We start from the raw sequence: 26,060 nt of genomic DNA on the forward strand, positions 1-26,060 counted from the left end.
CGCCGCGCTAATAAGCCGTATTTCTTCTCTGCGGATAATTAGCTCGACTTCGGCCCTATACTAGCCCGGTTGCCCTAGCTTATGCCTACCGAAGAGTCTTTAATTGCTTATATTTACGTCTACGTGAATATTATGCTTATGCGAGGGCAGTAATATAAGTATCGGGGATATATAGTTTACTTTCTCCGCGAGGTTAGCTTAGTATATAACTAGCTCTCGCTTTTGCCATAGGAGTTAAATATTATATTACTATGTCCTGCGAATATATCGTCCTATGTAAATCTTAGCTAGTAATTTACCCGCTAGTTCCGCATGCGCCGCTAGCCAGTTATTATATAGCTAGATTACCTCCGCCGCTATTATCCTAGCTATCGATGCATCGTTATCGACGAAGAGCGGCTAAATTAATTGCCCTAAGATAGCAATATCCTAGATATTATCCCCTAGAGTTAGGTAGAGGTTACCGATATTAGACCTAACTCACCCGAGGAAGATTAGGAGGCAGAGCCTAACCTAGAGGATAAGGCTGCGGTGCCGGACCTATTGGCTAAGGATATAGAGCTTGATGCTCTGCGGTCTATTCTCTCCGGAGAATTAGGAGCTAATTTAGGGCTTTCTATAAGCTTCTAGGCATAGGTATAATACGAGCTATAGCTCCCAAATATATAATATATACCTATTAATAAGTTTAATCGCTCTTATGCCCTACTCTCCTTAGCGTTTCCCTGCCTCTTTCCTAACGGTAGAGCCGACTTTATTAAACCTCGATTACGCTTTATTAATTATAGAGATTATATCGAGCACGCGATGCGCTAGCATAATAGGCGTTTTATATGCCACCTAACCTTCCGCTTCGTCGCCTTTAATACGCTAATGCGGTCATAAGCACGTTTACGGTCTAGATTCTTCGTAAAGTAATATAATAGGAGATAATAGCCACTAACGCGAGAGCAACTTATTTAGGCGCTAGAACATAGCGAGGACCCCGAGGCATAGGCGCTAATTAACTCGATTATAAGGCATATAATATCTATTCGCGGTATACATCCCTTCTAGAATAAAAGGAGGTAAGACCTCGAGGCTTATGCCTATAATCTTAGTTATCCTAGTATATTCATCACGTTTAGCCCAGCAGATTTACACTAGCGGAGTCTCTACTAGCATATGCCCTAGTATGATAACTAGCTTATCGCTACCGAGCCGGAGAGGATAGCTCTATCGCGCCGCCTATTACATTAGAACCCTTATATTACTACTTTTTATTTTTACCGCCGATATTACCTCTTTCGAGATATCGTATTAAGTAAGAAGTTTAATATCACGGATTACTAGGATCGGTATAAATAGCAAGGCCGTAGTAGTCTATATAACCATAGCCTATATTAGATAGATAATTGCCCCGGAACCGATATAGACGATAAAGCCGCTCGTAATGTATTTGCATAAATATGGGGGTTCTATATCACGGCGATTAACCCCGAGCTAAGTAGGGCAATGCCGCAGGGCAAAGGTAATCCCCTAAGCGTAGATCCCCTAAGCATAGAGATAATATTCTTGCGGCTCTTATAAATCGTGAATTATTACTAGCGCCATAAGTATAATACCATATATTGCTTGCGGGTGAGGAAGAGAACTAGTGACTTAGCGAGGGATATAGAAGGCGCTATTGTAGATATCGAGGCGGCCAACGTTGCTAATCCAGAGAGGGAGTATCGTTTTAACTTCCCTCGTGCCTTATGGGAGCTGGCCGTAGTTATTAGGAAGGAAGGAAGGTCGTACTATATCTTCGAGGCGGCCCGGAACAATAGCCTTATAAACTATTTTAATCCGGCTATTATCCTAGGGTAGCTAGCTAATATCAATATATCTCCTTATACTAGCTTATAGGCGGTAATTATATACGCTGCGAAGTATTATAGTAAATCTAAGAAGAAGATGGAGCCTTATTATAAGCTTATAGATTAGGTTTTGCCGCATATAGTATATCTTTAGCCCTTATTATCCTTCTCTTCTCGCCTTATAAATAAGCTAATTACCGAGAGAGATTATTTAGCGTAGGAGATTTCTTACCTTCTACTTAATATCCCTTTATAAGAAGGTATATAGATAGTCGTTATTATGGATTGCCGTCTATTAGAGCTATATGGCTATTTATATCGCGTCGATAAAGATATTATCGAGACCGTCGGTAACTATAGGAAATACCTAGAGAGAAATAATTAATATAAGGATATAACTTACCTCAAGTACCTATAATTATATAATCTTAAGACATAGAGGAGACTCGCTGCTAATGCGAAGAAGAGAGTCTTCTCTTACTTCCCTTAATATAAATCTATAGAGGCTTCTCCCTAGTTTAATAACTTCTATTATATTAAGTTAATAATAATTTATTTATATTAATCTCTATAAGAGTTGCTCTTAATAAATAGGTAGCGGTTTAACTCCTTCGCGGCTATATATAAGTTCTATAGGTAGCTTTATTATATCTATGCGGATAATTTTTATAGGGATCTAGATATAAAAGAATTAAGGGCAGAGGATAATAAATTTAAGCCTAAGGCCTATAAGGAGCTTATTATAGAGGAGGACTAATATAAGCTCGCCTATATATTGCCTAACTAGCCGCTAGAGGAAGAAGATATTAATACCCTTAGCTACTAAGATATTAATATTAATTATAATTAGATATCTTATATTAGATAGTATACCAATAATAGCATTCTTAATAGTAATTACTAGAAATAATATAAAGCTAAAAACCTCCTAGACCTTAATATTAATAATTAACCCTTAGAAGCTCGCGATTCCCTAAATCTAGAGCAGCGCCTAGCATATAATACGGTAATAAACTACTTCTTAATATAAAATCCTTCCTAGTTATTACTCTATATAAATAGCAGAGGCAATACTAGTAAGTTATACCTTATTAACCTACTCTCTATATACCTCTAAGCCGCGATAGGCGGGAGAGGGATACCTATTTAGCATACTACGCCTATAGGTATCGCGGGAAACCAGATATTAGGCACTACTTTATACTCCCTATTATACCTCCTAATTAATAAGGATTTCTAGCCCTTATTATTAATTAATAAGGCCTAGCTCTAAAAGAAGCTAAAGGATATTAAGTACCTAATTATTAATAAGAAGAGTATACTAGGACTATATTAGTTATTATAGATTAATAATTATCTCCGCGAGGTATTCCTAAGTAGGAATAAAGAGTTCTTTAGCGGCTTAAATATCCTACTAATCGGCGATTTCTTTTAATTACCCCCTATGCTATAAAAGCTACTTTACTATAATAAAAAGGTATAGAGGGTAGAGATTAAGGGTAAGAATGCGTATAGGCGCTTCGATAAAATAGTATTCTTAAAGGTTATTTAGCGATAACGTAGCGACGATTAAGAGGCCTTTTATATAGCTCTTAGGGAATTATAGCTACTCTAATTATCTAAGGAGTCCTAGAAGCTCCTTTCTAGCCGCGTATAGGTAAAGCTAGATAATCGGGAGGTCGCGAGATTTATTAATACTTTGCGAGTATATACTACTAAAGATAAGGTAAACGAATATAATTATTATTACCTCGACCGCCTTAGCCGGCCGGTTATCTAGGTTATGGCTAAGAATGTCGGCTCTAGCGCAGCTATTGCCCCCGATGATAAGGCGGGTAACCTTGCGAAGTAGATCCCTATATGCATTAGCGCCCGTCTAATACTAACGTCTAACCTTTAGTAGCCCGTTAGCCTCTGTAATAGCGCTCGCGGTATAGTTTATAATATCGGCTAGGCACCTAGGGCTAAGCCTATCTAAGACCCTCCCTATATTATTATAATAGAGTTTAATAAGTATAATAGACTGGTATTCCTAATTACCCCTAATAGTAAGAAGATTATCCTAATTCTCCCTATAGAGAGGGACTTCCTTATTAGAGCTACTCTCTATACTTATACCTAGTTCCCCCTAATTATATACTATATTATTACTATTTATAAGTCATAAAGTATTATAGAAGATATAATTATTATTAATCTCTCTTACTAAGATTTCTAGACTAAGTTAAGCTATATAGCTATCTCTCGTATAAAAATGCTCGAGGGCTTAATATTAGATGCCCCATTTGATCGCAATTACCTAATTTATGCGTCTCCCCTAGATAGCATAAAGATAAAGATAAGGGATTAATTGTCAAGCGGGATCCTGTACAATAGCTCTGAGGGTGGTCACGTGAGACCCGTGGCCGGCTAATCTCCGGCCACGCGGCTACGCTAGTCCCAATCCGGAAGGCCACGTCGGGGCCCGGAAGGGAAGGAGGGAATAGCCTTAGGGATAAGAAGCCCGGGGAAAGAATAATAAATTAAGGGATAAGCCTATAATTTAATAATTAAGAGTTTTATACGCTAATTAAAGAGGACTAATTACTAGTAACTCGAGAGGTATCCGCTAAGTAATCCCCGAATAATAATAATAAATATAAATACTAAGTTAGCCTCTAGTAGCGACTAAGTAGCCTAGTATAATATCCTTAAGGCGAAGGCGAAGAACTAAGATCTATGGGATTATATTAACCTATTAGCCGAGAATAAGCTAACTCTCGTGCTAACCCCTCCGGTAAAGCCAGAGGTATAAAATATAAAGAAGAGGGGGCCTAAAATAAGGTCACAAGGGGATAATAAGACGCTATTAATATAGGGCTTAAGTAGTACCTTCTAGGAAGAAAATACTATCCTTAGAGACGATGCTAATAATAGTCTAAGAGCTAAGGTTATCTCTAACCTCACGGCGGGCTAGCTATAAACCTATAGCTCTCTCTAGACCCTCTATAAGTACCTCTACTTAGAGTATATAGACCTAAAGAAGAGAATCATAAAGGTATAAGACTAGGTCCTAGAGATAATTAATAAGCCCCTTATTTATTATTATTATTTAATAGATAATACTCTTAATTAATAAGTTAAGTCTTTATATAAGGAATTCTTATTTATAGCGGTAGAGTAGAAGTAAAAGGCGAGAAAGGAATATAGAGATTACTTAGCTAAGGCCTATTAAAGCCGCCTAAATATTATCTAGTCTATTAATAAGTAGATTATTAGCTAGCGTAATTTAATTAATAAGGCTAGGGATATAGGCTTCTAGGAAGCTAAGGAAGTAGATTAATAGTTCTTAGACCTCCTCGAGGTACTCTATTTATCCCTCCTTAAGTTATAGATCCTCGCCTATAATTCAGCCTAAAGGGCGTTTTACTCAGTCAGAAAAAAAGAGCATAAAACTTTTTCTGATTGGCTAATTGGCATGGTCTATGCTTAACTCGTGCTTAAATTAGTTAGTTATTAATGCTAATGACGCTACTATATGGGAAAGCCCGCGATCGTTGACTAGGTAACGCTTTTGGTAAGCTCTCTAGGAGCTTTAAGGTTATCCTTTAATCAACTCCGGCCTCCAAGCGCGATTCTGGCCGGAGCACCGATATGGCGTCTGCTTTCCCTTTGCTATCAAAACTATTATCCACTAAACCTTACGAGGTTGCTAATGATATCTCGGCTTATATATCACCTGCCTCCGGTCGAGCGGTGAAGTGTCCCCTCCTTCCCTGATCGTTTGAACCTAATTAAAATACCCTATAGATAACCTCCTATATCGAGATCTGTCACGCTATGGTATATCTAAGTAAACCCTCGCTGCCTAAGCGGTACCTACCTGGTCGTCTGCATGGGTAAGAGGCGGATAATAATATATGTAGCCGGATGGAGAATGATATACCCTAGGTAGTTCGGAACTGCTATATTTGCAAGTAAGACCTGCCCGAGGTCGAGTTTCGAAGCGTTAAGGACCCTGCGAGGCTTATGAGATAGTGTAGTAGCTGTAGGGCACGCTAAAAGGAGCGAGTGGCTGAATCCCGAGCCGCCGTTGCCGCTATGCGGAATATCGCCTCGAGGCTATCGCCGCGCAGAACGACGAAGAGGACCGATTCTTAGGCTTAATTGATGCCTCTACGGCGAAACGCGTAAGCGCTCGTGTCTATTAATAGCTTATAACCCCCTGTAATGCCTGCTGTATTCCGTGGTCTGGCGCCTGTCCTCTAGGGATTGCCTAGACCTCTGCTGGGCCTATCTACCTTAAGCGCAGCGGAAGGAGCCCTCCCTATCTCTCCCACCTTAAGCCCGCTAAGAGTAGTTCTGGGTACGCTGATTCCTAGTGATATGACTATAATGGCTCCTATTGTGCTAGGTATGCCTGTGCTATAGGAATCGTTCCCTATTACTGCTTTATTACTGCTATAGGGTTATCGCCGCGGCTGCTATATATGTTAAGGCATTGTGAACCGATGGCCATGGCTATAGCTTTAAGAACGATAGTTTGATTAGATAGTTGATCTACCTTTTATAGGGGACCTTGATTTGCTTGCCCTTAGTGAGGAGGATTGGGCGCTTATGCGGGAGTTCTATATTGCCCTAAATGACGATAAGATGTATAGTTATATTCGCTGCCGGGAGTATTGGTTTAATATGAAGAAAAATAGCTTAGGAGTCTATAGCCGCTGTATTAGTCGAGATAGGGAGAGAACCGCTGACGAGCCCTACTTCTTTAGCGCTGCGAATAGCCTTAACTTCGGGGAAGTCCCTGGTAATCTACCTAGCCTAACGATGGTTAAGGAGATGCTGATTGCTAGGGTTTATATATACGTGAAGGTCCTATAGGTACGTGGCTCTTAGTATAAATACCGCGGCTATGTTATTTACTTCCTTCGTAATGTTGGTAGGCTATTTGAAGAGCTCTTGGTCTTACCTGAAGAGCTAGATATTGTGCTCTTGTGGCCTCTTAATATAGAGGGCGACCCTTACTTCTAGTAGTAGTTTGCTCGCGATTTCTGGGTATGCCGTTTATGCCTGTTGACCTGGCTGTATTACCTATAGCGCTACTACCCGGGCTATCGCGATATTATTGTGAGGTAGGATCGCTTGTAATGGCTTCCTCTTGACGGCAGTATAGTTGCTTCCGTTGCTAGCTAAGTGGCTGATATACCTGACGGCGAGGCCCCCTAAGGTCCCGTTGAGGAGGATATAGAAGAGGATCTAGTAGATGCAGATATATCGGCGATCCCTGATTTATAGGTTATAGATATTAAATTAAATGCCCTATAGTCCCGATTGCTTTATGGTACCCCTGACCCTAAGCGTATGGCCGATCTTGAGTATATACCGCCTAATGCGTAGGCTTAATATTAGATGCTACTACTTTCTATTCGTAGGACTCTTATTAACGAATTTAATTGTTCTTAGCCGCTGTTGACGCTCGCGTTCCTTACCCTCTACCCCGATGGCAAGGCGGACTTCGTGGAGCCTTGCCTATGGAGCGTTATATACTAGGACTACCTTGCCTATGCGATGAGATGGCAAGACGGATGTTTTGCCTGGCATAAGATGTGGCCTTTTGTTGCCCTTAATATGCTATTATGTGCGTAGGTTAGAAAGCGGAGTAACTACTCGGTTAAGTAATATGAAGGCTGCCGCTGTTAACCCCTTATGCGCGCTGATATAGAGGAAGCGATGGCTAAGCCTGACGAGCTAGAGGCTTAGGCCCTGATCCAGTCGATTACGCGCTAAGCCGCCGTAATTAGGGGCACCCGTCTATATTGGTATAAGTAAAGGAAGGAATTGGAGGTATGTGCTTATAATCTAGGTAGGCCTGGCCTTTTCGTTATAGTAAGTGCGGCTGATTATTACTAGGAGTCCCTATATTATTATATGCCTCGATTCTAGGAGTGGAAAGTAGCTCCTGAGGCGGCGTGAATGGCTCTATCCCGGTAACTACTGCGAGATAATGCCTATATTGCCGCTTATTACTTCTATAAGCGATATATGCTCTTTAGGACTATTGTCTTGAGGCAGAAGTTTAACCTAATGGACTTTTGGGGTTGCTATGAGTGGCAGGGCAGGGGTTCTAGTTATTACTATGGCCTATATTGGCTAAGTGGCTACCCGGACTTGGATCCTAATGATAGTTAGTCCCGGGAGCGATTTGCCTGAATCTGGGGATATTATGTATCTGCTGTTAACCTAGAGCCTTAGAGGGTGTAGGCACCTGGGGAAGGGAATCCCTTGATTAGTAATCTATTGGAATATCCCCTTACCGTCTAGTTCCTGTCGATGGTGGTAAACCGCGTGTAGCGTTATCGCTGTAATAACTACTATATGTAGCTTAGTAAGTATACTAAGTAGGTGGAGTGCCGCTTTGGATTTCCTTATGGGTAGTGCCTGCTAGCCTCCCTTGAAAAGGTTCCTTATTCTAAGTACTAGAGCTTTAGGGGCGAGCGGAATGATAGCTAGATGAACTACTATAACCGCTTACTTGCCGTTGCGTGGCTAGCTAATATAGATGTCTTACCCTGTATGAGCTTGTAGTAGGTGATTGATTATGTAGCTAAATACTGCTCTAAGTCGGAGAAGAAGAGTGAGTCTTTTGCCTAGATTGGGAAGGCCCTGATGCCCCGGGTTAAGGACTATAACCCGTTGATTTCCTTTATGTTAAAGCTCCTAAATTAGCTAGTTATTAAGCGAGACTACTTGAAGTAGGAGGTTAGCTACTTACTCCTTGGTCTACCGTTATAAGAGGGCTTATGAACCTGCTTATATATTGATTACTGTAATCCTAATATGTATTCCCGCTCTTTATGGATTAATGCCGATAAGGTTAATGAGGCCCCTAACGTCTACGAAAAGTACTGTTAATGCCTTGAATCCCTAGAGGACCTAACCTATGTTTCCTTTCTTAAATATTGGAATTTCTACTCTAGGGACCCTTCTAAGTGGAAGTAATAGTAGCTAGCTAATGTTAACGGTAGGCCGCGTGTATTGGTCTACTTTCCTCGCTATTAGGCTAATCTAGAAGGCTAATAGTGGCCAGAGTATTGCCGCGTAAAGCTAGTATTGAACTACCTATATCGTCGGCATGATGAGCTCCTTATGTTTAATGGCTATTATTTTAATTCTTATGCTTAGGCCTTCTCCTATTATTAGTAGCACTATAGTTATAGTGATGACTATTATGGCCGGCTAAAAGAGGTTTGATTATAACCTTAAGAGGATTAGTATGAGGCTCTGCTAGTGGAGGAGGAATTTGATAATAAAGATTGGATCTATCTCGCCGCCCTTTTACCTAATAACCCCCTTACCTAGGAAGGTCTTGACCTACTTAGCCGCCGCGATATCGATGTTAATTACGACTAGATATAATATATGGGCATTTATTTAGAGTTTCGAGATAGCTATTGGAAAGACCTTATCGCTAGTAACCCTATAGCTAATGATGTGGAGGTCCTTAGCCCTTACTGGCGTGATTAGCTTAACCCGTAATAGCGGTTAGTGTATGATACCTTTATGGGTTACTTCTAGGCGTAAAATCCTACTTAAATCCTTCTCTACGTTGACGGCGGCGGTGGCATGGGTAAGTCCTTTCTTATTAAGGTGCTTTTCTCTTACCTTTAGGCGGCTGCCCTGCTGAATCCTAGCCCTATTTGCCGCGTAGCGCTAATAGGCGTTGCGAGTAACTAGATATAGGGCAGCACTATATATTTACTGCTCTGTCTCTTAGTAGGCGGTGCCTTTACCGAATTTCGCCTAGCTGATGCTGTTGCCCTTTAGTCCCGCCTATGGTATGTTAGGTACCTCGTTATTGATGAAAAGAGTATGCTAGGACTTGAGTAGCTCGGGCGAATTGATTCTCGCCTGTGATAGGCCTTTCCATAGCGTAGCCTTGAGTTCTTTGGTGGTGTGAGTGTCTTGCTTATGGGTGATTTCTTTTAGCTATTACCTGTCCGATAAAAGCCGCTGTATTTAACCGCTAGTACTGGCTTGTCTTCGTTGGAAAAGAGAGGATAGGTGGCCTATTGGTTGTTTGACCGCATTGTCTTCCTGACTATGGTATAGCGCTAGACTGGTGATGATTAGGCCCGGTTCCGTTAGGTATTGTAAGAACTGCGTGAAGTTAAGTTATCTATACCCTCCTGGAACCTCCTTAGTAGTCGAGTGTAGGCTAAGCTAATGTAGAGCGAGGTTGATAGATTTAAGGCTGCTATGCGGGTGTATTCCATAAAGGCCCGGGTTAATGAATATAATTACGAGTATATGGTGCACCTTAACGCCCCGGCAATATAGGTGGAGGCAAAGAACCTAGGTAAAGGCGCGGGGTAGGCGCTAAGTGACTATGCTGGTAATCTATTTAATAAGTTTGTTGTTGCTAGAGGTGCCAGGGTAATGCTTATAACTAATTTGTGGTAACTAGCTGGCCTGGTTAATAGCGCCTAGGGTATGATATATGATGTCGCTTGGAATGAAGGCGCTAACCCGTGGTAAGATCCCCCGGATGTTATTATGGTGGACTTTGATAATTACGATGGATTGCCGTATCTGATAACTGACGAGGGTAGGAAAATCGTACCTATCCTTCCCGTTATGCGTGATTTCCTAGTGGGTAATGAGACTTGCTCTCGCACCTAGTTTCCCCTGATCGTGGTATTTGCTATTACTGTTTATAAATGTTAGAGCCTAATGAAGGATTAGATAGTTATTGACCTCGCTATATGTGACTTCTAGGCTGGTATTAGTTATGTTGTAGTGTCACGAGTTACCTCGTTGTAAGGCCTACTCCTTGAGGCGCCTTTTGACCGTTAGAACCTCTATAATTATATGCCCACGGAAGGTTTATATGCCTGCGTTTCCTATGTATTGCGATTATGGCTAACTATAACGTAGGGATGAAGATGCGCCTTGCTGACTAATGATGCTGTTAGGCTTAGTAGCTGATTGATCCGCTATATTTACCATGGTATATTGACTAAACGACGTTTTCCTATAAGCTATAGGGAAGGGGGAACTCGATATATAGTATATAGTTGATTGGGCCTGGAAGGAAGTGGTAGAGGGACCCCTATGTCTATTAGTTAACTCCCTTACTACAGGTTTGAAGTGGTTCTGATAGCTGGTTATCGCCATAGTCGAAAGGGGGCCTCCTAGAAGAGTTTAATAGCAGGTAGACGGTATTTACCCTTCGGGCTGAATATTTAGCCGTTAAGCCCCTTGCCTTGGCAACTTAATGGGTGTTCGAAGTATTTTATTATAAAGCGGGATAAAATAAGGGAGAATACCCTTATAATAGCTCTTATTATTATAGATATAAGGATAGCCCTAAGTAACCTTTAAGAACCTCTAAGGGGGAGAAAAATTAGGCATAGAGCCTTCCTAATAGCTAGCAGAGACTAATTAGAGGACGAGGAGGAACCCTAATAGAAGAAAGGCCGGCCTAAGGTAATACTAAAAGGGAGAAAGAGAGCCCAAGACGCTAGAGATATAGGGAAATAATTAATATACCTAGCCTATAATAGCCCTTACTTATTAGCTAATTACTATAATATCTTCCTAGAGAAGAGGCACTAAGGATATATATTAAATACTATTAAGGAGGAGGTAATAAAGAAGAAAATAATCCTTAATATTAATAGCCTAGCTAATAAGGTATAGAAGATTAAGATAAAGAAATTAGCCTAACTAAGGCTAATTAGTTCTAGTAGCTACTTAGCTACCCTTATAACCGCCGATTATTATCCCCTCTAAGACTATATTCTATTAGACTTAGGTATAATATTATATATCTTTAGGGATACCTTAAGACTTAGGAATCTAAGGGTAGCCTAGGTAAGTAATTTCTTTTAATTAAGAATTAGCTAGGTACCTATCGATAGATATATAAAGGCTATAATTATATTAAGAATAGCTAAAAGGGCAAAGAGGAGGTTATAGCTCTAAGATATAGCCTATTACCTTAGTCTTATTATAAACCTAGTATCTTTCTTAAAGCTATGGAAATAAGGCTTCTAGTAAGATATAAGGCTAAGAAGGAATTACCTAAGGAGAATAGATAGAAATTACTTAAGAGAGATCAAAGAGATTTAGGGATAATAAGTCCTCGAATATAGGAATAAGCCGGCGTAAGGCTAAGTAATTACGGTAGGGCTAATAGCTAATAAGGCGCTAAAACCCCCTCTAAGGAGGACTTAAAGATATATAAGTCGTATAATATAGAGGCTACTACGGGGAGACTTCTTTATATGGCATAGAAGGCTTAGATACCTAGGGCTAGATATCCTCTGCTACCTTATTATAGCCTCAAGGGGCATAAGGCTATGGATAAATACTCTATAGGGCCCCGAGAGGATTATTACTATTAACTATAATACCTATGGCGTAGCGAAGGCGCAGAGGATAATCTAGAGGACCCTATGGGAGTTAATTAGGGAGGTAAGCCCAAGAGAATATATAGCACTAAACTTTTACCCGATGATATAAGGCTATAGCAGCTATATATCTATTTAGATCTTTACCGATAAGGTATTAGGCTACTTATAGGACTACTATGCGTTAGACCGCTATATAGAGACTATATTCTCAGCGATAAAGGAGTTCCTTAAGCTCCTAGAGGTATAATATATACTTATAGTAAAGATAATTAAGTATAATAATAAGATTACAGAGATATATCCCTAAGTAGCGGCCTACCTATGAGAGAGAGGTATTAGGTATAAACCCTTAGCCCCTTATATATAGGCATAGAATAGAGGAGCTAAAAGGGTCGGCATAGTTATTATCCAGAAGGGCAGAATATTAAGAGTAAGAGCTAAGCTACTAGAGTACTTATGGCCGGAGATAGAGAATATAGGTCTTTGGCTTATTATTAATGATATATATAAGTATTAGTTCTCGGTGCGCCTAGGTGATATAGTATAGGTAAGGAGCCTTATCGGCGAAGTAACCACTAAAGATATAGTTAGGGTCATAAGGGAAGCAGGCTAACTTAGTGGCATAGGTAGCTAGAAGAGATATAGTAATAGGAATATCTATAAAGATAGGGAGAAAGGTTAGCGAGAGGAATTAAGTCTAAGGAAGGAAGGCAATTCCTTAACTAGATTCTCTAGTATATCTTTAGTAGTCTAAGTAGGCGGCGAGGACTAAAGCTATTACGAAGTAAGGTAGATAAAGATATAATAAAGGAGATAAAGGTATTATAAATAGCGCCTTAGAAGGCATAAAAGGAGTGCCGCGACCTCTCGGAGACTTAATGGACTAGAATAAAGGACTCTATATAAAGGAAGCTATTTATAGATGGCCTAGGTAGCGAGAGGCGATGCTCTCTTGCTGAAGGGGCGTATTAAGCGGGATCCTATATAATAGCTCTGAGGGTGGTCACGTGAGACCTATGGCCGGCTGATCTCTGGCCACGCGGCTACGCTAGTCCCAATCCGGAAGGCCACGTCGGGGCCCGGAAGGGAAGGAGGGAATAGCCTTAGGGATAAGAAGCCCGGGGAAAGAATAACAGATTGAGGGATAAGCCCACAATTCAACATTAATAGCTTCGGAGACGATAGGTTCTTATATAGAATCCCTATAAGATAGACCATGGTTCTGCATAATTCTAGGAGATTCTGCTCGCGATAAGAAGAAATATTATAAAATTGCTCTAGTGCGTAAATAATATAATGGTTATAGATAACTGCTTGGCCCGCGGACTCTTAGCCTTCGGCTAATTATACCCCTTGCACCACCGCTCTAAAGTGCAAGGGGTGACGTAGTATTTTATATATTACATAGATCTATCTACCCCGTCATCGCATGGTAAGCCCTCGTACACCAAATCTTCTCATTACATAACGAACAACGCCCTTCTCTTGACACCTGTCGACTAAAATGTGCCCTGCTCGACATAGGGCGCTTCCAATGGGGACTACCCCAGCTCTCGACATGTGCCCCTCACCAATAATTCCCCGCATTATGATAATGTCTGAATCGCGTGTCACTCGAGAAGGGGCTTATATAGAAGGGGTTTTGTCCTTTGCCCCGTTCCAATTGCTTTAACAACCATTGACCGAGAAAAATGGCGTCTAGCGAAGTTCCCAAAAAGTCCGGCAACTTTGTGTTGACGGCAGAGGCCTTGAATGAGGCCTTGCCCAAGTTTCACTTCAGCACTCAGGCTGTTCACGCCGATGATTTTGTTAGTTCCCATCGGGCCATCGCTCCGGCGATGCACCCGGCCGTGAACTACCGATACGCCCGAGATCCAGATGACTTGGTTGAGATGGAGAATGATGATGTACGTATCCCAATCATCCCCAGTCATTAATTATCCTGATTCTCGATAGCCCAATGCTCCGTTCGACTCGCACGTTTACTCCCGTTACACGGCACCCAATTCCAGTCGCTTCGAGATCGTCCTCAAAACCCTCTTCGGCACCAGCGTCGTCTCATACTCTTCTGGCCTCTCAGCCTTCCACGCCATGCTGGTTTTGGTGAACCCCAAAAAGATCTTTCTCACGGAAGGATACCACGGGGTCCATGGAGTTATCGACGTCATCTCTAAGCTCAATGGCTTGAAGAAGTTGACTCTTGACGATATCGATCAGATGGGCCCGGGTGACATGCTCCACATCGAGACACCGCTTAACCCGACCGGCGAGGCTCGCAACCTTGCTTATTATAAGGAGAGAGCTCGTGCAGTGGGAGCTATTCTTACCGTTGACTCGACCTTTGGTCCCCCTCCTCTGCAGGACCCTCTACAGTTTGGTGCCGATATGGTGATGCACAGCGGAACCAAGTATATCGGCGGTCACTCAGATATGCTCTGTGGTATCGTCGTCATCCACCCCGATCGTGTCAAGGAAGGATGGGAGGAGACGCTGCGGGAGGAGCGTCTGGTCTTGGGAAGTGTCATGGGCAGCTTGGAGGGATGGCTGGGCATCCGATCCCTGCGTACCCTCCATCTGCGCGTAACGCGGCAGGCCAAGACGACTGAGGGCCTCGTCGCATGGCTCCATGATGGCATTCAGGACCCAAACTCGGTCATTGGACGAGCAGTTCTCAAGGTGTCACACGCCTCGATCCAAAAGGACGCCCTGGAGGAAGGCTGGCTGCAGAAGCAGATGCCCGGGGGTTACGGACCCGTGTTCAGTATGTGGCTCAAAAAGGCTGAATACGCTAAGCGATTGGCCAGCAAGTTATACATCTTCCAGCACGCTGCAAGCTTGGGAGGAGTTGAGAGTTTGGTAGAGTGGCGTGCCATGAGTAGCAAGGGAGAGGATCCTCTCGTCATTCGTGTTAGTGTTGGTGTTGAAGACCTTGAAGATATGAAGGCGGATTTCACACAGGCCTTTGAAGCTCTTCTAAAGGAGGATTCATAAGTTAGATCATGAATATTGTGTTGATTCTTGTGGGTTTAAAATACTGTTTGCCAGTTTGATCGTCTCTGCTGATACACCTCTTCACAAAAAGGTGTCCCCGTGTGAAGTCCTGCTAAACAAGAAGGCTCAGGGCGAGCGGACAAAATATTTGGTTATCTACAGACATTGGAAGCAAAAGGACATCAAATACCGTCGACCGTCATATCTATTCTGGATGATAAAATATAGCCAGTGACTATAACAATACTCAACCGAGACATTCATTCAACTCAAGGACTAAAGTACTTATTGGTTCGTCTTCTATTCTACGCTATCCTTGTGAGTACCTTCAGGAGATCGCCCAAAACACCCATAGCCGTAACAGGACCACCCGCACCAGCACCCTGAACGATTAAGGGCAAATCACCATATCGCCTAGTATAGAAGCTGATGATGTTGTCACTCCCCTTGAGTGAAGCAATGGGATGCGACTTGTCAAAGGCCTCCAGGCCAACCTTTAGCTGCTTTGTCACAACGTCCACAGAACCGATAAACCGCACCACCTTGTCGGCCTTTTTGGCAGCTTCCTTGTGCTCGTTCATATGTGTGTCAAACTCGGGGAGTCTTTGAAGGAATTCGTCGCCGCTCTTGACACTCTCTAGCTCTTTGGGAATAAGGCTCTGGACGGGGAAGGCTGTTACGAACTCAATGGGAAGACCAGCTAACCGGGCAAGGATGGTGATCTTGCGGGCTACGTCAAGGCCATTGAGATCATCGCGAGGATCAGGCTCGGTGTATCCCAATTGCTTCGCTCTCTTGACTTCGTCCGACCACTTCCCTCCGGTTCCCTGAGTAGGGGCAAAATTGTTGAACAGATATGACATTGTGCCGCTAAACACACCCTCAATTCGAGTGATCTCATCGCCGGTCGCGATGAGCTCCTTCAATGTCGAGATGATAGGCAAAGCGGCGCCAACTGAGCACTCGTGGTACACCATGGAACCGGCAGTGCCCTCAGCAGCAAAGATGTCTTCCCACAACTTCCAGCTTCCAGAGAAGGCCTTCTTGTTGGGAGTAACGACACAAAAGCCCCTGGAAAGAAACGAAGGATACGCCTCTGCGACTGCCTGGCTGCTGGTGTTGTCGACGACAATAACCTTGCCAGGTGCACCTGTCAGATACTCGATGGTTTGGGAGATTGTAGGTAGTGGTCCGCCCTTTTCTTCGAGCGTCGGCACAGCAGAGACAATATCGATAGATGCATAATCGGCGTGGTAGAGAGCCTTGTCGATGATGGCGACGTAAACGAGTCTCAGACTGTGCGAGGTCTTGTTCTTGGCTACCCAAGCGAGTTGCTGGAGGAAGACGGATCCAACGCCGCCAGCGCCTATTTCAAGTGTTAGTGGCTGATTCTAAGCAATAGTAGTCCTTGACGGCATCTACTCACCGATCACGGCGATGGACACCTCCGGGATAGAGCGCGTCATGTTGGGATGAGAGTAGTCTTCTTGTGATGGATTCGGAGTCCCAAACCAGGCTGGAGATCTAGAAGGACAGCATAGACCATGCGTTTTAAGGATGAATCAAGCCGTGTACTTGAAATCTCCGGATCCCAACTCGAGCACCGACCGTCTCGGAAAGGATTCGGCTTGTCAGTATGACGCGCCGTCCTCGTGAGCAGCGTAACATAACCAGATCATGATTAAATTGAAGCTTTTCATTGAAAAGGCGATAATAAAGATCGTATTACTACAGATTCCCTTCGTAAGCTCTCCGGCTACGGACGGAGTGGATGCTGAAACGGTTCACGAGTTCGTTGACATAATCAGATGCTGACGAGACACTATCCGCGGCAACAATAATTAGGTTGCCCACAACGGGTGGAACATCCGCAGAACGATTTGTAAAGCTTCGAGATGTAACACAAAACTCGGTTTTAGATGTTTGGAGGTCGAGAAGTATGAACATCTCCGAGCCGGAACAAGTGGCATATAAGTCCCTGCACCTCACCCTCATCATGACGGTTGACGGGCAAGAATTACAGACTCTTCAGCCAATCGAGTTATACAACAAGGCACAATGTCTCTCCCCTTCACAGTACTAACCCCTCCCCCTCACCCATGGAGTATACCCTTCACTGACCAATCTCCAAGTTGAACGACCCCTCCCTCCTCCATGAGGCTTCCCTGCTCAACGGCAAATGGGTGCAAGCCCAGGACGGCAAGCGCTTTGATGTCGAGGGTAAGTTCTCAAACATTTAACTTGACATATTGACATCTTTTAATATTTATAGATCCCGGCTCTGGCAAGATCTGGGCCACCTCGCCCACCAACCAAGTCGAAGACGTCGACCAATACATCGAGTCATCTCAGACCGCCTTCAACAGCTTCCGCTACACCAATCCCCGCGAACGAGCCAAGATCCTCCTCAAATGGCACGAGCTAATCACCAACGCCCGCGAGGACATTGCCAAGATTGTCGTCTATGAGACGGGAAAGCCCATGGCCGAGGCCGTGGGCGAAGTCGATTATGCTCTTGGCTTCGCATGGTGGTTCGCTGGCGAAGCTGAGCGTGTTCGCGGTACAATTGCCCTGCCTTCTGTGTCTAACCGGCGAACGTTTGTTATTAAGCAACCCATTGGTGTGAGCGTCGCTCTTGTGCCTTGGAACTTTCCTGTTGCTATGATTATACGCAAGGTCGCTGCGGCTTTGGCTGCCGGCTGCACCATGGTTGTTAAGCCTTCTCCCGAGAGTCCCTTCAGCGTCATGGCCCTCGCTGATCTGGCTCTCCGAGCTGGACTGCCCGCCGGTGTGCTCAACGTCATCTCGACAGACAACGCCAACACACCATCGGTCAGCGAAAGGCTCTGCAAGCATCCCTTGGTGCGAAAGGTCACCTTCACAGGAAGCACCAACGTGGGCAGCATTGTCGCCAAGCATTGCGCCGAGGGTCTGAAGAAGGTGACCATGGAACTTGGCGGCAACTGTCCGTTCCTCATCTTTGACGATGGTGACCTAGACCAAGCTGTTGCCGCACTTATGATCCTCAAGTGGCGCACAGCTGGTCAGGCTTGCACGCACGCCAACCGAGTTTACGTGCAAAGCGGCGTGTACGACAAGTTTACCCAAAAGATGTTAGAGGCCACGCAAAAGCTCAAAGTGGGCCATGGCGCCGAGACAGGGACGACCATGGGTCCCCTGACAACAGGCCGACAAGTTGAAAAGGTCGAGAAGCATGTATCCGATGCCGTTAGCAAAGGAGGCAAGATTCTATGTGGCGGAAAGAGGCCTGCTGACCTAAAGAACGGCTACTTCTTTGAACCGACCATCATCTCGGGAATGACGCCTAATATGTTGACGACACAAGAGGAGATCTTCGGTCCTCTCCTGGGCATCTACAAGTTCGAGACGGAGGAAGAAGCTGTGGAGTTCGCCAACAACACATCTATGGGCCTGGCTTCGTACTTTTACACCAAAGACGTCAGTCGTACGTGGAGGCTTCTCGAGAGCCTTGAGGCTGGTATGATTGGAATGAATACAGGTAAGTATATTGTCATGTAACTGCAAGAGATGCCAACGCTAACAAATGTCAAGGAAATGCTTCATGTGCCGAGTCTCCTTTCGGCGGTATCAAGTCTTCAGGCTATGGTAAGGAGGCCGGAAAGGACGTTGCCATTGAAGAGTATCTCATCTCCAAAACCGGGACTCTCACAGTTGATGGTTCTCCTACACCTTGAGCAGGCTTCAGCAAGGGGGGAAGGTCAGGTAAAATGTAAAGAGAAGAGTAGAATTCAATCGCTTTCAAGACTTGTATCCAGGTATCACATCAGCCGTTCATCCATCCTTGAAATCCCTCATTTGGCCAGAAAAATCCCGGAAAGTCCTAATTATTATTAGATGACTCAAGGAACTAAAGATCTAAATCAGACTGGGACAGTAAGTCCTAGAACGAAGGCTCTATTAGGGCTATCCTAGCTATGTCCGTGGGGGCATCAAATATTCTCGGGTCGTGAAAAGAGAATAGCCCGCCACGCATGGCCATTAAATTAGGCTCTCGGCTATCCTAACCAGCCTGATTTCTCTCTGCGGCGATACTATTAAGGGCGGCCCTAGTTGCTTCTATGCTTTTTAGGAACTCTCTCGCCGCGAAATTGCCGCTCTTATCTAACTACTTAAGTATTTGCATTGCAGTATTAAAATTATTACTATCGCTTTAAGACTTATTTATCTGAGATAGATTAGATATAATAAGAATAATAGATAATGAGAATAAGTAGTAAACGTAGGATATATTAAACGTTGGGAAGGATCTATTGATCTATGACTCTACTAGAAGTCGATAGGAGCGTCGAGCATATTAGATATAGGCATCTGAAAGAGTTAGAGTAACTTCGCTAATGGGAAGGCGGTCTTCCTCGGTTGACTTGCGAGCCTCTCGATGTATGCGAAAGATATATAGCATAATTGGTCTCGCTGCTCGTATTAGATATTAGGTGAGTTAGAAGAGTATTAAATGGTGGGTATATGTGAATCAATGGACCTAGTTAAAAGAGAGATATAAAGCGGTGATAGGCGCCGTCGCGTTAGGGGGAAGTTCCTTTATGGTAGCTCGCAAAGAGTCTGGCAGGCCTTATAGCTAGCTGGTTAGATCTCTTAGCGCTTATTGAACCCTACTAGAGAATGAGGTGCGCTGATTCTTCCGACTATAGATTAACGAGGTAATCTAAGTAGCGAGATTAATTAACCGGTGGTTGGCTATGAGATACTCTGCGTCGGCAAAGTCCTTAGCCGCACTTTCGGGGGATAAGCCCTCGATGGAAGGCGGGTCGATATTGATATCCTCGTCTCTTATAGAAACTAGCTAGCCGATTTAAGCTCCCTAGAAGTAATTAAGAGTATATACCGATTATTATATCCTCTTCCTATATTTTTACTTCTCGCGATCTAATATTAGAGATAGGGGCATATTTTAGTATAGGCTAATTATAGTGCTAAATTTAATAATAGATCTAATTATATAATATATATTATATCGCCGATTTATAGCTAGAGAGTATAATAACTTTCTAATATTAGTATTATATTACTAAGAAGGGTAAAAGACTTATTAATATTAAGATAACCTTAATATAGTTAATACGAGGCTATTTTATTAGAGGAACAGAACATACCAAACCATATAGCCAAAAGAGTTAAATTTCTATATATTCTTTTTAAGGTCTTTTTAAAAGAGAGATCTTATATACTTTCCCATGAGGCAAATATAATATAAAATAATAAGAGCAATTAATTAATTCATAGTAATAAAGATATAACCCGCGAAAAAGCCTAAAAGTCCTCTCGTCGAGGCCCGCGAAAGTAATAATAAAGGTAAGGCTCTATAACCTCTGCCTCCTTTTTCTATATATAAGAAATTACTTAGTAGCCTAAAATAGCTTAATACGCTTTTCCCCTAACTCATAGCTCCCCACGAGGCTTTAATACTTATCCTTATAGCTCCTAAGAAGCCTTATTAAAACCCTTATTAATTCCTCTTCTAAGGTTATTAATTCCTTTTAATATATTAGACTACTTCCTAAATAAGGCTAATTATCTAATTAATTATCCTAGCTCTTCTAGCGCTTCCTTATTCTCTTATCTCTACTCTCCCTTAATGCTATCGCGGGTATCTATAGCTATATAGCTATAGCTAAGATTTTATCCCACTAAGATAGTCTTATTAACCCAGTAGGGAGATATATTGCGTAGTTCTTAGTCAATAGTCGCTATATGGCCTAGTTTCTTACCTCTCTAAGCTAGCCCTTCTCTCTAGGGTTGCCTAATATAGCTTATATACTAGGTCTAATAACCTTCCTCTTTGATATTAACTCCTTATTACTTTTATAGTTTAAATAGTTAAAGTCCTTAATACCTCAAATCTATAGACCTTCCTCTATGATATATAGGCGCTTATCTCGAGTCTTACCCTAGATACTTATATTTATTATCTAATTAGATAGTTCGGCTAAAGCCTTCTTCTTATCCTTACTTATACTATCTTCGGAAGAGGCTAAGGGCTTAAAAGGCTAGAATTCTAATCCACTAAGGGATAAAGGCCGGCTGCATTTCGGGGTATTTAATAATAAGTTAGCTAAGGGCTTTAATAGAGTCTTAGGCTAACTCTTCTTCTAAGGCGCTAGAGTTATAAGCTTATCTTTACTATTCTTTAAAGTAGAGCTAATTAGCTTTATAATTAGCTTTTTCTTTTTCTTTAAATTATTAAAGTCTAATATTACCTCCCTATCTATATAGATTAATATATTATCCTTAACCTCGATCTTATTATTAATATACTATTTAATTATATCCTAAGGAAAGGTTAAGAGGGTAACTCTAGTTCATAGGGATATAAAAGGCCCGGCTCTTAAAGGGACCTTAACCTCTTTACTATCCTCGATCATAGGGAGTATAATTAAGCGATAAGTCCGCTAGTTACTAATATAGCTAATATCCTTAATATCTATAATTATATATCCTCCTAAGTCGGTATAAAGCTAATACTTTAGGACTTAGTTAATAAGCTCAAGAGGGGTATAATTAATTAAATCCGCATAGGAAGATTCTTATAGCTCGACCTAGGTATAAGAGACCCACTTCTTAAAATGCCTATCCTTAATCCTAAGCTTATTTATAATAATAGTTTAATAGATCCCCTTAAGGCTATTTAGATTATTATTATAAGAGGTATCTTTAGACTTCTTATCTATAGTCTAATTATTAAGTACTTAGTCCTATATTAATAGATTAAATATAACTAAGGGTAATATATATATATAGCAAGTAGATTAGATAAGCAAGTGGATTAAAAATCTTAACCTCTTAAACTAGAAACCGCAATAAAAATACCATAAACTATTTAATTAATTATATCTACTTACTATATTCTTCCCTAGATATCTTAATTACTACCTAATAGGTCCTTGCATTATGGCTAGTCTTGCCGCAGATACTATAATGCCGAACCCCCGGTCGCGCTGACCTTCCTTAACTATTACTCCTCGATAATTTAGCCACTACCTGCGTATTAATATCTATCTAATTAATTATTTACTTTCTTTCTTCTACTATTATTACCCCTCTTTTCTATAGTTAGGTCCTTTTTGCCCTCTGGCGCCGGCTTAATATCTTATTTACCTATTTAAATTCTTTAACCCTAGCCTTAAATAAGGTAACCTTATATATAACTATCTTTATTCCCTTAGAATAAGACTATATAGCTTCTAGAATTAACTCTAGGGAGCTACTTTTATGCCTTATAACTCGTCTCTCGAGGTATTCTAACTAAGATTAAGCCTTAAGTATGGTCTTTAGGGTCTTTAAAACCTAAGGGGTTAATAGTTTAGCTACCTCCTTAGCCAATATTAGAGTCTATAGCTATATATTAAGCTTCGAGATTATACTTTCCGGGTTAAGAGGAATAAGCCTAGCCCCTCTAAAGGCTAACTTAATATTCTTTTCTATTATAATAGCCTAAAATACGGCATAGAAGGCCAGAAAGAACTTAATCTTTAAAATATAGGTTATAGAGTATCTAATTAAATACTCTATTTCTTAACTATAAGTATTCTTAAGTACATTAAAATACCTAATATTAAGGGGCTAAAGTATATAAGATAAATAAGGTAGTATATAAAGCCTAATAATCTTATTCTCCTTATAATATCTCTCGAATTTAATTAAGTAATAACTTTTATAGCTATTAAGGATTAAAAGATAATAATAACTATTTAATCGCTTAGCTATATACCGGTTAAAGTGCTTAAGCTACTTAAGACTAGTCTTATTATTAGTCTAGCTATTTTTAGTTATTATAATAGCCTAATCGCCCGGGAGGTTACTATCTTAGTACTAATTAGCGAGGTAATATTAGCCCGCACCGATAATAAATAGCGAGATCGCTTAGCTATTTATATTAATTGCCTAAATAACTATAATCTATTCCCGGTTTCTAGGCTATACTAATTTTAGCTTTCTATGCCTATCTATGCCTATGACGACTATTCCGCTCTAAATTATACCTATTATAAAGCTAGTCTTATTAATATTATAGAAATTATCTAATTAGATATTATACTTCGCGACTATGTTCGCTATAAGCGTAAACTAATTATAGATAATAACTAGATCTTCGCACTTAGCTCTCTAGTAGTTATATTTCCGAAAAAAATATATCTTAAGCTCTAAGTATCGCTTAATAAAGTTTAAAGCCTAATGCGTACTAACTAATAGCGCATCGCGGTCGGCAAGTAATTAATTAGCTATTTCTTTTATACTATATAGCTATAAGGGAAATCCTCGAGAATCTAAGTCGAGAATAAAGTAAATAAGGATCTATTCCTCTAGATCAGATAGCTAACGTGATTTCTAGATAGTATCGCGTCGAGATTGGATACTATTATGCCGGCGCTATAGTATACTATAACTAACCTTATAGGTCTTTGCGGCGCATTTAAGACCTAACTTAGGGTTATTTTAATAGGCATAAAGTGTAAGAAGAACTCTAGCCTCATAGTTTAGCTATGATATTATGGGTAGTAGAGAATTAATTAATTAAATAGTAAGGATGTAAGATAAGGGATTTTTAATCTACTTGCTTATCTGATCCACTTGCTATATATATACGTTATATCCTCTTTTCTATTAATTTTTAAAGTCTTAGGGAAATAAATTATTTTAAGCTTAGTATATATTAGTCTTATTAAACCTCAAAGGGTTTAAAAAAGGGCAAATATATTAATAAGATTATACTCTTAACCTCCCTACTATAATATTAAAGGGATTATATAAAAATTAAAGTTATAAGGTTATCCTACTTTTATAAGATACTCCCGCTAAGTAAGGCCTATATTCTTCGCTCTAATTATTTAATTATTTATAAAGGAATTAAAATAATAAAGGTCTTCTTCCTATTAGTCCTAGATAAAAAATATAAAATACTTATTATATATATAAAAGATAAAGCCTATATAAAATCTTTATTTATAATAGGCTTCTTACTACCTTTAAAGACCGCTAAATCCCTACTTAGTATTATACTTAATTACCTTTTTATAATTACTTAGAAGGAAGGGTATAAGATAAAGGAATTTAGAGTTTAACTTCGGGTATTTCCTATAAATTATAATCTTATAGCGAGTAACTATAATAACCTTTTTTAGCCTATTCTTAAGCATTTATAGCATAGTATAAAAGGACTTATTAAGAAGTATCCTCTTATTATCTACCTCTAGGTCTTAATATAAGTTCTAAAAGTTCTTTATATACTCTGCCTAGGTTATACTATAGTTTAGGTTAAGGAAGTAATACTATTAGAGTTTATCCTTACTAAGTTTTTATTTAATTAAATTATTATTATTATTATTATAAAGGTATTTAAAGATCTTAGGGTCTTAATAGGCCTATTTATCTCGCGGCTAGAAAAAGGGTAATTACTTAGAGTTATATATATCTTAGATTATACCTTATTTTATTTTATTCTCTTTAAGGAAATCTCTTTTTCCTCTAACTCTATTAATCTTAATAACTAAATAGGCTATCTTCTCTTTTTTTATAAACTAAGTATAATTAGGTAAGGCATAAAAAATAATTAATAGTATCTTAAAAGGTTTAAGGGTAATCTTATAGGTATTTAGTTATATAATATCTAGTAATATAATATATAAGTATAAATATTAATATATATTAATTAATTAAATAAATAGGAATTAGCTAGTTATTTATACCTATTAGCTCGAAGTAAGTAAAAGCTAAGTTAAGAGTAATTATAAAGTTTATATTAAATCGGGTTATTTATAGATAAAGAAATATTATTTTTATCTCCGAGAGAAAAGGTCTATATTATATAAATACTCAAGGAGGTACCTTATTATATAATTAAATAGTCTATAAGGCGATTATAAATAAAGAGAGAATATTACTTTATATATAGAATATAAAAGAGAAAATATTATTACCTCTCGCGAGAAGCTAATTAACTCCTTTTAATATACGCGAATAATAACTATAAATTATACTTTATCGCAAGGAAGCTACCTAAATACCTTACTCTTCCTTCCTTATACTTTTCTACTTTATATATATATAACTTCTAAGTACTCCTTATTTTCTCTTCCTCTTCCTTATATCTTTACTTCTTACTTTTATGCCTTTTAATTAATTAATTTATTATATCTATATAGACTCCCCTTGAGATTCTTATTAATAAGTAATAAAATATCCTCCCTAATATCTAAGAAATCTCCTATCCTTAGCTTTCTTATACTAACTTCTAGAGAAGTATTTCCTCTTAATAAAATAATTATAATAGCTTTAAAGTAACCCCTATAGATATTAAGGTAATTAATCTCCTAAAGGTAAGTTCTTATATTCTCTTTACCCTTAACTCTCTTTCTAATTAAATAATTAAATAGGTTTATAAGAGTCTTAAGGTTTAAATTTACTCCTATTTCGCCTTAGATTAAGATAGCTTCCCGTTATATATAGAGCTTACCTTTAATAATATTAGTCGAGAGAACCTAAAGACTATTATAAAGTATTTCTTTAAGTGCTATAATATACCTAATGCTATTATTAGAGAGCTTATTTTATTAATTCTAAGTTATACCCTTTAGCCTATTTATATCCCTATAGACTTTACCTATCTATATAGGTAATTCTTTAAGTAATTAATTAGTTATCTAGAGTATTAAAAAGCTCTTAGAATTGCTCTTCTTAGCTACTATAATCCTATTTTCTATCGTTATTACTACTAGTCTTACTTAACTAATATTAACTAAAATAAAAAATATATTTTTTACCCCTTTTTAATTTATATCTT

General features: G+C 40.1%; 4 protein-coding genes across 4 annotated transcripts; 3 read left to right on the forward strand and 1 right to left on the reverse strand.

Moving 5' to 3' along the window:
* Positions 1-6,383: 6,383 nt before the first annotated feature.
* Positions 6,384-6,851, forward strand: NECHADRAFT_39403 (uncharacterized protein; the record flags this gene model as incomplete). Its single annotated transcript, XM_003045518.1, has 2 exons — positions 6,384-6,692; positions 6,717-6,851. Coding segments are annotated over 2 exons (444 nt in total), but the record flags the coding sequence as incomplete, so codon positions are not given.
* A 7,075-nt stretch (positions 6,852-13,926) lies between these two features.
* Positions 13,927-15,226, forward strand: NECHADRAFT_93153 (uncharacterized protein; the record flags this gene model as incomplete). The annotated part of the gene is made up of 2 exons (XM_003045519.1): positions 13,927-14,142; positions 14,192-15,226. The coding sequence occupies 2 exons, from the start codon at positions 13,927-13,929 to the stop codon at positions 15,224-15,226; spliced, it is 1,251 nt and encodes a 416-aa protein (XP_003045565.1).
* A 305-nt stretch (positions 15,227-15,531) lies between these two features.
* NECHADRAFT_93154 (uncharacterized protein) lies at positions 15,532-16,692 on the reverse strand (the record flags this gene model as incomplete). Its single annotated transcript, XM_003045646.1, has 2 exons — positions 15,532-16,592; positions 16,653-16,692. 2 exons carry the CDS (start codon positions 16,690-16,692, stop codon positions 15,532-15,534), a joined length of 1,101 nt encoding a protein of 366 aa, XP_003045692.1.
* Positions 16,693-17,284: 592 nt separating this feature from the next.
* NECHADRAFT_79751 (uncharacterized protein) lies at positions 17,285-18,942 on the forward strand (the record flags this gene model as incomplete). Its single annotated transcript, XM_003045520.1, has 4 exons — positions 17,285-17,302; positions 17,359-17,446; positions 17,499-18,746; positions 18,800-18,942. The coding sequence occupies 4 exons, from the start codon at positions 17,285-17,287 to the stop codon at positions 18,940-18,942; spliced, it is 1,497 nt and encodes a 498-aa protein (XP_003045566.1).
* Between the last annotated feature and the right edge of the window lie 7,118 nt (positions 18,943-26,060).

The sequence above is a fragment of the Fusarium vanettenii genome (assembly GCF_000151355.1).
Source record: "Fusarium vanettenii 77-13-4 chromosome 4 genomic scaffold NECHAsca_19_chr4_3_0, whole genome shotgun sequence".
Lineage (NCBI taxonomy): Eukaryota > Fungi > Ascomycota > Sordariomycetes > Hypocreales > Nectriaceae > Fusarium > Fusarium vanettenii.